The sequence below is a fragment of the Phaenicophaeus curvirostris genome, chromosome 13 (assembly GCF_032191515.1).
Source record: "Phaenicophaeus curvirostris isolate KB17595 chromosome 13, BPBGC_Pcur_1.0, whole genome shotgun sequence".
Lineage (NCBI taxonomy): Eukaryota > Metazoa > Chordata > Aves > Cuculiformes > Cuculidae > Phaenicophaeus > Phaenicophaeus curvirostris.
Window position 1 is genome coordinate 12,646,333 of NC_091404.1, and position 12,056 is coordinate 12,658,388.

Consider the following 12,056-nt stretch of genomic DNA (forward strand, 5'->3'; position numbering starts at 1 on the left):
GCGGAGCCATTCCCGCCCGTCTCAGACCGAGCTCGCTTCCGGGTCACGCCCCGGTGCAATCATCCGCGGCCCAGGTCCAGTAGAACCGCGACAACCGCCTTCCGGGGCCGCCCCTGCCCAGCACGCCGCACGGCTCTGTCCTAGTGAGCGTCTGTCGGTCCTGCGGCCCGGCTCCCAGCGCTGCCGACTCGGCCTCGGCGGCCCCGGAACCTGAATAGCAGCCCCGCTTATGCAGGCGGCGGGCGGCAGGGGGCGCTGAGGTGCGCGATCGGGCGGGCGGCGCGGCCCCGGACCCTGAATAGCCGCCGCGTTATGCAGGGGGCGGACGGGAGGTTGCGCTGAGACGCGCGGTCGGGGCGGGCGGCGCGGCCCCGGCCCCTGGATAAGCGCCGCGTTATGCAGGCGGCGGGCGGGCCCCGCGGCGCCGGGCGCGGTCCGGGGCGGCGAGGCTGCGGCAGCGGGCGGGGCGGGGCGCGGCGGGCGGGGCGGCGGCGGCGGCACCATGTCGGAGGCGGCGGTGGCGGACACCCGGCGGCTGAACGCCAAGCCGCAGGACCTGACGGACGCGTACGGGCCCCCCAGCAACTTCCTCGAGATCGACATCTTCAACCCGCAGACCGTGGGCATGGGCCGCGCCAGATACACCAGCTACGAGCTCCGCATGCGGGTGCGGGGCCGGGGCCGGCGGGGGGAGCCCGAGCTGCCCTGGCCGAGCCCGGGTTCGGGGGGAGCCGGGGCTCAAGGTCAGAGCGTTGCAGGCGGGGGCTTGGCCGGGGCCGGCATCCAGTGAGGGTTTGAAAGCGTGAGGAGGAGGAGGAGGGTCCCGCAGGGTGCTGGGCCCTCCCCTGGCACTGAGGCGCCGCTGGGTGGGTGCTGAGCGCAGCTCAAGCTCCGCCAGGGGAGGTTTAGGCTGAACATCAGGAAAAAAAAATTTCACAGCAAGGGTCATTGGGTACTGGAACAGGCTCCCAGGGAGGGGGTTGAGGCACCTTCCCTGGAGGGGTTTGAGGGACGAGTGGATGAGGTGCTGAGGGACATGATTTAGTGATTGATGGGAATGGTTGGACTCGATGATCCGGTGGGTCTTTTCGAGCCTGGTGATTCTATGATTCTATGGTGATCCCCAGCAAGCTCGCTGACAGTATCTTGGGACCTGGTCATAGAGCAGCCTGGCTGCTCCTTCTGAGTCAACTCAATCACTTTACAAGGAGCCCGTGAGCCAGGAGCGTGTGTGGCAGGCTTCTGTAGCACTTTTTGCAGGTTTCTCTTTACCATAAGTGTGCTGGGGGCTCTTGCAGCTCTGCTTCTGATAGCTGAAAGGACCTAAAATTGAGCTTCCTCTGAAACAAATGTGTGTTACAGTGGTAGCACAGACTTCTGTTCGTCGCATGATTTACCTGCTGAGTCTCTCCACCTTTCCGAAGAGTTGAGCGTTTGCTTTGTTCTGTTCTGATGCTTGGGTCCAGCTGGCAAAGGGTGCCTGGCAGGTGGCAATGGAACCTCTTAGTCCCACTGAAACTAGATCTTGCGAAGATGGTTTTATTTCGCAGGCCTTATACGTGTTGCAGCAATTCCTGTGTTCATCTGGGTGCTCCTTGCCAGAAGGTTTTGCTGCCGCAGTTCCTTGAACATTCAAGCTGCGTGGATAGGGTAAAGGTGAAGTTACTGTAGCTGTCAGTCTTTAGACCTAGTGGCAGGGAATTGCTGCACGTTCCTCCATTGACACAAGCTGGATAGGAGAACGCTGCTTGCCTGTTAGTGTAGGCAATGTATTCTGAGAGAAGATTGTAGCGTGAGGTTTGGCCTTGAACAGTTGCTAGGACAAGATTTTCTTCCTTAGTTCTTCCATGGAAACACTCATGTTGGGTCAGAGGTTCTTTTGCTCTGCAGGCTGCTCTAAAGCTGTCTTGTAAATCACTTCAAAATGGAGTGAACTTGGGGGGAAAAATACCAAACCATTCTTCTCTGTTGTGAGCCCTGGTTCCAATGTGTGCCCTGGGAGGGTGTGTATTCCTGAAATAGTCACTTGAGGGGGAGGGAGTGGCTGGGTCTGAGTAGCCTGGCAAGAGCTTGTGATTCTGAAGGGCTTCAGTGCTTGCGCTCTGTCCTGAATAAAAGAAGCTGGGTGTTCTCATGATGCCTCCTTCTCAGGGGCCTTGGTTTTCTAAACAAAGCTTCAGGTTTCAATTACATATTGAAATACTACCTGGCTCCCAAAGCAACGTGCAAATTAACTACTTCTCTTCATTACAGACAAACCTCCCAATCTTCAAATTGAAGGAGTCATGTGTGAGGAGACGATACAGTGACTTTGAATGGCTGAAGAATGAGCTGGAACGAGACAGTAAGGTGAGGCCTGGCTCAGACCTGCCTATTCCTGAAACCAGGGCACATGGGAACGATTGTAGCGATTATCTTGAGCTGCCCAGAAGAGATGCCGTGGTGGTGGGCAGCTGTTGGGGCTTCATCTCTATCCATGTAATGGGGTCGGAGATGAGTGTCAGACAGCAAAGGATGTCTGCTTGCGGGTGGCTGTTCTGCTGACAGGGTGATTCTGTGCCTTCAGATTGTAGTGCCACCGCTGCCTGGAAAGGCTTTGAAACGACAGCTTCCCTTCCGAGGAGACGAAGGCATCTTTGAGGAGTCTTTCATTGAGGAGCGGAGGCAGGGACTAGAGCAGTTTATTAACAAGTAAGCTTGATGTCTTGGGTGTGCTTTGTGCTGACTTTCCGGCTGCTGCCGGCAGAAGAGGGCTGTGGGTTGGCTGGGAAGGAGATCTGCTGCACACAGGTACCGTGTGAAAGGATGGTGCTTGCAGCCAGGTAATGAAACGATGGTTCTGAAGCGAGTCCTGCTTTTAGGGCAGGCTCTGTTCAGCGCTTTCTTCTGGGAGTGAAGCAATTATTAGCAGAAGAGCTATGAGTTCCCCTCATAATGGGGTAGCGTTGGTTCAGGATGCTCATGCCCTGCTGCAGGGCATGGTGTGGGAGGGAACGCCCTGTGCTTGGGCACCTCTTGCTGGCCCTGTTGTGCACAGATACGGTGACCTTGACCAGAGGCCGGTGTGGATGTGCTTGGAGCTGGCTGCCTGTCAGTGAGGAGGTCTGCCTTACTCGCCCCCTACTGCGAGTGGAAGTGTGGGTGTCTTAGTGCTAACCTCCACAACTAATTCTCTTCCAGAATTGCTGGACACCCACTGGCACAGAATGAGCGCTGCTTACATATGTTCCTGCAAGAGGAGACTATCGATAGGAATTACGTCCCAGGGAAAGTGCGCCAGTAGGAGCACCTGGCACTGTCTTCCTCCATTCCACCCTCCCTCCTGCAAAAATGACATTTATTTTTACACTAAATCTGTCTTCTCTGAACCAGCTTTTCCTCTCTTGAACCTCCCAGTTTGTTCAGTATTTTCCTCTTTTGTAACTGGCAGCAGCTTGTTCTACTGGGCTGTGGTCGTGGCCTAAAGGTATGAAAATTTATGCAAGTGAGCGTGTTGTCCCGCACCTAGGGGCAGATGTGAATAGGTGTGGAGCAGGAACTTGCTTATGACGTTATGGTGTAGGAGCTGCCCCTCTCCCTGTACAGGAGGGTATGAGGTGACCTTCGCTCCCCTGTCCGTGCAGCCCCAAGCATCTCTGAAGGAGACTCTGAAGAGTAGCAGTTGTCATGTTGGTCAGTGATTGCATCAGGTGTTAGAGTTTTAGTAAGGCTTATCCAAAACAGTGTGTAGGTGCCTGGGTGTGTTGGTCTGTCGTCCACCCCATTCACCCTGCATGAAACCCCTGTTCTTCACTGTCTGGAAGTGCTGAGACCCAAGACCTACTCTGACCCTGCACTCAGCCTCCTGCATTACCGACCCGTTTGGTGTATTCGTGTTAATCCCCCTCCTTTCTACCGTGCTGCTGGCAGCTCGAGGGGTTTCCATGACGTGTGCGCTCATGGTGCTCTGCATGGTCAGTTTGGCGTGTGGAAGCTGGGATAGCCTGGGCTGTAGCCATCTGCACTCTGAGGCCTTGGTCTAGGGTTTAAAAAACGCCACAGCTCGCTGTGCCGTGGGCTGGTGTGGTGGAACAGCAGCCTGCCCAGATGAGCCGCAGTGACCCCGTCCTGCGCCCCGGCTGCAGACGGAAGGAGGTGGTTTTGGCTGCGGAGGATCAGAAGGGGGCTGGTGGGGCTGCCACAGGAGGAGCCCAGCGGCAGGGCCTGGGGTGAGGATACAACAGGACATTGTCCCGAGTTGGTTACAAAGCTGGAGAAGTAACGATGGGTTTGTGTGTCCTACCCCGTTCTGCAGTGAAGTAGTTGTGCGGAAGCGAGGACACGAGGCTGGTCAGGGGAGCGTTCAGGGTTTGAGGCGGTGAGTTTGGCCTTTGGAGGCTCCTCCAGCTGCCACGGCTGCGATGAGTGCAGTCAGGCCTCAGCTCTGGGGCCTCTCGGGTCGAGGCTGGCAGGTTGATAAGCGCTTGGTCACTTTGTGGTGGCACAGTTGAGCCTTTCTCGGAGCACAGGACTGCCAGGCACGTCCCCAACGCCTCCCCAACGTCTCCTGGGCTTTCTGGTGAGGACCTGGTGCTGCCGGGCGAGAGGTGGCTCTCGGGGAGGAGAAGTCGCTGAAACCGGGAGGGTCTGCGGGGCAGCGCGGGGGCCGGGGGCGGGGGTGTCAGGGCTCGTCCCCGCGCTGGCCCCTTCCCCTGCCCGTCCCGCCGCGGGGCTGCCGTCACCCAGCTGTCCCCACCCTGTCCAGTGTAACGTCCCGGTTCCGTTCGCATTAAACCACTGTGAAGCCAAGTCTCTGCCTCGTCCTGGGGACCGCGGGGCGGGGGGGACACCGGGAGGGGACACCGGGGCGCGGTTGTTCCTCCCCGCCGGCAGGGGGCGCTGCTCTTTCGGGGTGCGATTGGTCCTCGAGGGCGGCAGGGGGCGCTGTGCAGCGGGGAGGGAGATGGGGGGGCGCTTCCCTCCTCCCGCCGTTAGGGGGCGGGGCCGCGGGGCACCGGGGGCGGTGCGGAGCCGCGATGGCGGGGCCGGAGCAGCCGCCGAGGCTGTCGGTGTCGCCGACCTGCCCCGACCTGCTGCAGCACGTGGAGGGCTCGTCGCCGCCGCCGCCGCCGCGATCCCCGTTCTACCGCAGCTTCTTCGAGGAGGAATGCCGCGCCATCGTCTCCCGCCTGCTCCGGGACTCGGCGGCGGAACCCGCGCCGCACCGGCAACGGGACAGCCCGCCCTGGCCCGGCCCCGCGCCGCCCGCCACCTCCACGCCGCTGTGGGGCCCGTCCGGGGCCGCCGCCGCCGCCCCCCCGGACCCGGCCCCCGCGGAGCCGCGGCGCCTCCAGCCGCCCGGTACCGGCGCCCACCACCCGGCCCGTAGGGCGGCGCGGAGCCGAGCCACACCGGGCCTGGGCCGCGCCCGCACACCCCGGCGCTCCCCGGGCCGCGGCAGGGCCGTGCGGGCCGGTGCGGAGCTCCCCGCGGCCGAGAGGCGGCTCGGCGCCCCGGGAACGAAGCTGCCGCAGCCCCGAGGTGAGCGGGGGCCCGGGGAGCCGAGGGGGTCGGGGCTGGGGCGTTAGAATCCTAGAATCACCGGGTTGGAAAGGACCCACTGGATCATCGAGTCCAACCATTCCTATCAAACACTAAACCATGTCCCTCAGCACCTCGTCCACCCGGCCCTTAAACACCTCCAGAGAAGGGGACTCAACCCCCTCCCTGGGCAGCCTCTGCCAGTGCCCAGTGACCCTTTCCATGAAAAATTTTTTCCTAATGTCCAGCCTGAACCTCCCCTGGCAGAGCTTGAGGTCATTCCCTCTCGTCCTGTCCCCTGTCACTTGGGAGAAGAGCCCAGCACCCTCCTCTCTACAACCTCCTTTCAGGTAGTTGTAGAGAGCAATGAGGTCTCCCCTCAGCCTCCTCTTCTCCAGGCTAAACACCCCCAGCTCTCTCAGCCGTTCCCCATAAGGCCTGTTCCCCAGCCCCATCACCAGCTTCATTGCTCTTCTCTGGACTCGCTCCAGAGCCTCAACATCCCTCTTGTGGTGAGGGGCCCAGAACTGAACACAGGATTCGAGGAGCGGTCTCCCCAGTCAGGGATGGGCTGAGCACACCTGAGGGCTCGGGGCAGCAGCTGGTGCCTCCCCGGTGATGGAGCTGGCTCCTTGCTGGGAGCAGAGCAGCATCCTGGGATCAAGGGACCGCGATGGGCTGAGGACAGCGCTCCCAGCCCTCTCTCTTCCCCAGGTTCCAAGCTGAAGGTGACGCCGAGTACCAGCTCCAGGCTTCCACGTTCCAGTGGGGCTTTGCAGCCCGCGCAGCTTTCCACTGTTCCCAAATCCAAGGCCCAGGACGCGCAGACGGAATGTAATTTTGCAGCTGCCGGTGCCTGGCGCGAAGCGGGGAGGCTGGGGGCTGATGGTGCAGGGGAAAGGGGGGCCTGGGCTGCAGCGTAGGACGGACAGAGTGTAGGGAGTCAGGGAGTCCCTGGGAGCAGCACAGGTAGGAGGCCAGGGAGCGTACGCAGCCCCAAGTGCTGCGTTAGTGGGATGTGGGCTCCTGCTGACTGCATCGTGGCCTGGAGCCCTCACCCTGTGGTCTTGTGAGGGTGTGCTGGTCCCTGCGGGTGGGATGGGCAGCGCGGCTGAGCCCTGGGCTGTAGGAGAGCTTATGGGATCATAGAACGGTTTGGGTTGGAAGGGGACCTTAAAGATCACCTGCTTCCACCCCTCTGCCATGGGCAGGGACACCTCCCACGGACCAAGCTGCTCAAGGCCTCAGCCAGCCTGGCCTTGAACAATTCCAGGAAGGGGGCAGCCACAACTTCCTTGGGGATGCAGTGTCGCTGCTTCAGAGTGGGACCCTCTGCGCATAATATTTGTCCATTACAGCTGCTGCCAGGGCTGGGGGTCGCAGGCTGCCCTCCCAGAGGCTCTCTACAGCGATTCCTACCGTGGCTTCTGACTCCCGACTGCGGCTGCTGGGAAAAGTGCCTTCCCCCAAGCGCTTTTGCTTCGGTAAGAGTGGGTCTGGGCAGAAGCCCTGGAGGCTGGGGTGTCGTGGGAGGAGGGAGCTGCTGCCCTGGGGAGAACGTTCAGGTCTTGGCTGCAGAGTCAAGGCCCTGTGAAAGGACAGGAGAGGGCAGTGTATCCTCGAGTTCAGAGGAAGGGAAGTGAGATGCAGAGCAGCAAGACTAGGTGGAGCCTCTCCCGAGAGGCACCCAGCAAAGACCCTGAACAAATCTGGTGCTCCAGCTCATCAGTAGGATGGATGGGAGTGGTCGTGGTCAGTGTGCGTTGCTCTCGGGGCTCTCCCTGAGCAGGGGTTGATGCTCTTTGCTTTCGTTTCCTGGACTCCATTTCAGGATCGACTACGCAGGAGCTGATATGCAATGCAACCCAAGAGCTGCAGGGAAATGTTGAGAGCAAAGGAGGGACTGTCCCCTGTAGAGTGGAGAGCCTGTGGAGCTGCCAGCAGCAGCCGTTGGGCTGGAGGGGCTTGAAGACCTTTGGCTCCCCTGGACAGGTTCTGTCCCTGGTCCGGAGCAGCTCTGTGGCCTGGCTGAAGAGGAGCTGGAGATGGCAGTTATGTTTCTATTGATGACACTTCTTTTCACAGGCAAGGCTGACCAGACGTGGGAGTTAGAGAGGTCCTCTTTTTCCAACAAGTTAGCCCCTGGGCATGCAGTCCCTGCTGAGCAGGTAAGAGCCAACTGTGTCCTGGCACCACGGAGCACTTGAGCCATCAATGGCAGAGGTGGGAAGTGATGGGACCTGGGGCTGCCAAGTTCTGGGCTGGTATCTGAGCTGTTTTAGCCTTTCCCTGGGGTTTACACAAGGCCTTGCACATTTGCTGTATGGCCTTACCACTTCTCTGGTGCTCAGGGAACAGTGGGCTTCTGTCCAATGAATTTTTTATGAAGCTTTTGCAATATGCACAGTCCTGTGGCTTGGGGTCATTGGATGTGTCCTCAGGATGGGGTGAGCAAGCCTGCAGCAAGGTGAGGCTCCAAAGCATGCAGTCTCCTACCTGCAAAATACTTTGTGCATTTGCCAGCGGTTTCAGGGCTCTTTGCTGTGTGGTGTTAGCCTGCCGAAGGGATCCTTGTGACCTGTAGGCACTGGCAGTTGCTCGCTCATGAGCAAATAGTGGCTCCTTCGCCAGGCACCACTGCTGCGATGAACTCACCTTGGCAGCAGTCCTGCAGTGCTGGGCTTGGGGAGTTGATTGGGCTGCCCTGAAAAAGCACTAGGCTCCTGAAGCAGGGCTGAATGTTGAAATGGAGCCTTGCTCTGGCGTGCTGAGGGGAGTGAGCAGGGTTCCCTGAGCCCAGGAACCGCTGCTGTGCGGGTGCTGCCTGCAGAGATGCTGCATGGGAAGGGCTGGGCTGTGGGTTGCTTTGTGGGGTTGGCCACTGCCTGCATTATGCTTATGCTGCCTTTGCAAGTCTGCAGGTGATCAGCTGTCCCAGGAGCTGAAGTGTCTAAAGGACGAGCCCGAGTGTGCAAAGCGTGAGTGGGAGCAAGTAACAAGCAAGATGGAGCAAGTAACAAACGAGCTGAAGCATGCAAAGAAGGAGTGGGAGAAAGTAACAAATGAGCTGGAGCATGTAAAGAGCGAGTTGAAGTACGTAAAGAACGAGCTGGAGCTAGTGAAGAATGAGCTAGGTAAGTGGGGCTCGCTGTTTTGGGGTCTCTGGGACACCCACAATCCAGATGACACCCGCTGTACTTGTACCTGGAGCCCAGGGCCTGCAGCTCTGTGGGGATGAGGCTGGCTTCTAAGTGGGGAGTAGAGCAGGTTCCCAGTTGCTGCCCCAGGGATTCAGGGGGCTGACGTGTTCAGGATGGGCTAAGTACACACTGACTTGCCTCCTGCCTGCAGCTGACAAGACTGCGCAGTGTGAAGCCTATCATCGGACGATCTTGCAGGCTCAGCATAGAGCAACAGGTATGTTCCCTCACCAGGGTGAGCTCCCTCCGCTGGGCAAGCTGCAGGGATGCTCCAGTGATCCCTTGTCAGGGTAACTGAGGGCTGCGAGGTGGAAGGCAGACAGCTCGTGGCCTCCTCTGTGGGGCAGGTGCTGAGTGCCGGGAACAGCAATGCTTTGATGCTGTCGTTGCTCCCAGGAATCTGTCCAGAAGATGCGGCAGTGGAGAAGGGTGGTGACTTGGGGACAGACACGCAACAGATGCTTGTCCAGATCCCTGAGCCCCTCTGCCAGTGAAGTTTATGAAACTCTTGAACAAATGGATTTTTTATCTTCTTGTATTTAAAATAAAGGTGTCTTTTTCTCAGTGATGCTTGCTGTTGGCTGCGGTAGGGCTGATGCCTGGTGCTGCCTGCTGTTCTCCAAGGGGCTGGGCAGAAAGGGCAGGTCTGTCTAGCTGTGACTGGTTCTGCTCAGCTAGGGAATCATAGAATGGTTTGGGTTGGAAGGGAGCTTGAAGATCATCCAGTTCCAAACCGTTGTCATGGGCAGGGACACCTTCCACTACATCACATTGGTCATAGCCTCATCCAACCTGGTCTTGAATACCACGAGGGATGGGGCATCCACAACCTCTCTGGACAACCTGTGCCAGTGCCTCACCACCCTCACAGTAAAAAAATTCCTTCTTAATGTCTAATCTAAATCTCCCCTCTTTCAGCTTAAAACTGCTACCCCTTTCCTATCCCTGCACTCCCTTGCTTTCCTATAGGCTCCCTTTAAGTACAAGAAGGCTGCTATAAGGTTTGCCCGGAGCCTTGTCTTCTCCAGGCTGAAAAACCCCAACTCTAAGCCTGTCCTCATAGAGGAGGTGCTCCAGCCCTCTGATCGTCTTTGTGGCCCTTGCTAACAGATTCATGTCCTTCCTTTGCTGAGGACTCCAGCACTGAACACAAGACTCCAGGTCTTTTTAGAAAGAGTTCTTCCCCGAGAGGGTGGTTGGTCACTGGAACAGGCTCCCTAGGGCAGTGTGATCATGGCACCAAGCCTGTCACAGTTCAGGGCATATCTGGATGATACTCTTAGTCACATAGTTTAGTTTTAGGTAGTGCTGCAAGGAGCAGGGACTTGGACTTGAAGATCCTTATGGGTCGCTTCCACCTTGAGATACTTTGATTCTATGCTCCAGTCGTGGAAGGTGGCGAGGCTCCTAGGACTGATTTGGATCTGCTTCTGCAGGGGTTTTGGCTGCCTTTCTGGGCTGGCGCCACCTCCTACCTCCTTGGCTCTGGCTATGTGTGCCCTGCCTTTGTCTGCCTTCCTTTGCTCCTGTCAGGACGTGCGTTTGGCTCCATGCCTCTGCCTACTTCCAGCCCTTGGCCCATGCTGCTGGATCAGGGCACTGAAGGGGAGAGGGTGGAGAGCGGTAGACTGGGCTGTGGAAATGGGGCATTGGGAAGTTGGAGGTGGAGCTGTGTGTGAGGTCTGAAAGCTGGAGCCCTGTTTGGTGCCCTGGTGCCATTCCCTGCCTGAAAATCCCTTCCAACGGCTGCTGTCACAAAAGGGTTTCTGGGAAGAGGTGAGTCTCGGTGTCAACCCCCTTGCTGCTCTGAGTACCCAGCCTCTGCTCGGCTGGACCAGGGTGCGTCTCATGGAGTCCTGTTGTCCCTGTGGTGCTCCTGGTCCTCCCTGAGAGCATCCTCAGCGATGGTGCTGCCTGTGGTGCTTCAGGCAGCAGGACTTTGGCCCTGCCAGGTTCCTGCCAGCCACAGGCAACCCAAGAAGGAGCAGGAAGCATCTAGGCGCCAAGAGGGAGGCTGCAGGGGATTTCTGTTTGGTGTTACGCTTGCTTCCTTCCTGCTGGGGAGTGTTGGTAAGAAAGGGGCGTTGCTGAGCCATGGTTCATTCATCTACAAGAGCTGAGAGCGGGAAGAGAGCCTGCGTCACTGCCTGGCAGTTACACTCACAGGATGCTCGTAGCTGTTTCCATTGCCATGAGATCATTTTTTTAGGTGGAGCATTTTTGTGTGCATCACCCTCGTGTGTGAACCCCCAGGGGAGGAGCAGTCAGGGAGGAGGCCGCAGCTCCTGCCCGCTCTGCTGCCAATGGCTTCAAGCCTCTTGCCTCCGCATCCTTGGCGATGGCACTGGAGCGGAGCCTTGCCTGCGCTGCCAGGAGGGCCTGGCTCACCTCCCAGCATCACTGCCTGTTTGGATGGGCGCCCACAACATGCGAACGCTCGGGTTTTGAAGCAGTGCTGGAGAGAAGGGAGCTGGCTCCTACCTAGCTCCTGACTACCAAGCAGTTCTCCCGAGACTGGGTTTTGCTGCTGCCCAGAGCTGCCTGTTGCTCCCGGAGCTGAGGAGGCGGTGGCAGCGCAGGGGCACTCGCTCCCTGCAGACACCCAGGAGCCTCCTCCTTGCCTCCCTGCATCCCGGCCCTCAGCTCGCCCTGCCCGCCTGGCTCCTCCGCTGCCCACTCCGGGGCTTTGCCCGGTCCCTGGCCCTGCGCTTGGTGTTCCTGCCCCGGACCCGGGGCTGTTTATGGCTTGGATTTAGAGCGATTTGTACATCTGGGGTTTGGGGTCAGCAGGGTACCCGTCCCATCCCAGTACCCACTGCGTCCTGGTACCCATCCCATCTCGATACCCACAGCATCCTGGTACCCGTCCCATCCTGGGACCCACTTCATCTCGGTACCTGTCCCATCCCAGGACGCACTTCATCCTGAGACCCACCGCATCCCGGTACCCATCCCATCCCGATACCCACTGCATCCCGGTAACTGTCCCATCTCGGTACCCGTCCCATCCCGAGACCCACCGCATCCCAGTACCCGTCCCATCCCGGTACCCACCGCATCCCAGTACCCACTGCATCCCAGTACCTGTCCCATCCCGGTACCTGTCCCATCCCGATACCCACCGCATCCCGGTACCTGTCCCATCCCGGTACACACCTCATCCCGGGACCCACCGCATCCAGGTACCCGTCCCATCCCGGTACACACCGCATCCCGGGACCCACTTCACCCCGGTTCCCCCCGCTCCCTCCCCCCGGTCCCGGTCGCTCCCACCGCCGTTTCCGGCCGGCTCGGGGCGGTGCTCTGGGCGGGCGGGGCCGCCTTCCACCCTCACGA

At 59.3% G+C, this 12,056-nt stretch overlaps 2 protein-coding genes across 2 annotated transcripts; both read left to right on the top strand.

The window, feature by feature from the left end:
* The first annotated feature begins 470 nt into the window (after positions 1 to 470).
* On the top strand, positions 471 to 3,368 carry SNX12 (sorting nexin 12). The gene is made up of 4 exons (XM_069867308.1): positions 471 to 667; positions 2,254 to 2,349; positions 2,567 to 2,691; positions 3,181 to 3,368. Exons 1-4 carry the CDS (start codon positions 503 to 505, stop codon positions 3,281 to 3,283), a joined length of 489 nt encoding a protein of 162 aa, XP_069723409.1. The 5' UTR covers positions 471 to 502; the 3' UTR covers positions 3,284 to 3,368.
* A 1,647-nt stretch (positions 3,369 to 5,015) lies between these two features.
* On the top strand, positions 5,016 to 9,284 carry LOC138726350 (putative uncharacterized protein ENSP00000383309). Its single transcript, XM_069868035.1, has 7 exons — positions 5,016 to 5,520; positions 6,235 to 6,354; positions 6,879 to 7,004; positions 7,606 to 7,688; positions 8,435 to 8,654; positions 8,872 to 8,937; positions 9,117 to 9,284. The coding sequence occupies exons 1-7, from the start codon at positions 5,016 to 5,018 to the stop codon at positions 9,212 to 9,214; spliced, it is 1,218 nt and encodes a 405-aa protein (XP_069724136.1). The 3' UTR covers positions 9,215 to 9,284.
* The last annotated feature ends 2,772 nt before the right edge of the window (positions 9,285 to 12,056 follow it).

Excerpts from the sequence above, each read along its gene's own strand:
- SNX12 (XM_069867308.1), top strand. The coding sequence starts at position 503 with ATGTCGGAGGCGGCGGTGGCGGACACCCGGCGGCTGAACGCCAAGCCG. Across the intron at positions 668-2,253 it reads GCTACGAGCTCCGCATGCGG|ACAAACCTCCCAATCTTCAA; the intron begins GTGCGGGGCCGG and ends TCTTCATTACAG. Across the intron at positions 2,350-2,566 it reads AGCTGGAACGAGACAGTAAG|ATTGTAGTGCCACCGCTGCC; the intron begins GTGAGGCCTGGC and ends CTGTGCCTTCAG.
- LOC138726350 (XM_069868035.1), top strand. The coding sequence starts at position 5,016 with ATGGCGGGGCCGGAGCAGCCGCCGAGGCTGTCGGTGTCGCCGACCTGC. Across the intron at positions 7,005-7,605 it reads CCCCAAGCGCTTTTGCTTCG|GCAAGGCTGACCAGACGTGG; the intron begins GTAAGAGTGGGT and ends TTCTTTTCACAG. Across the intron at positions 8,655-8,871 it reads GCTAGTGAAGAATGAGCTAG|CTGACAAGACTGCGCAGTGT; the intron begins GTAAGTGGGGCT and ends TCCTGCCTGCAG.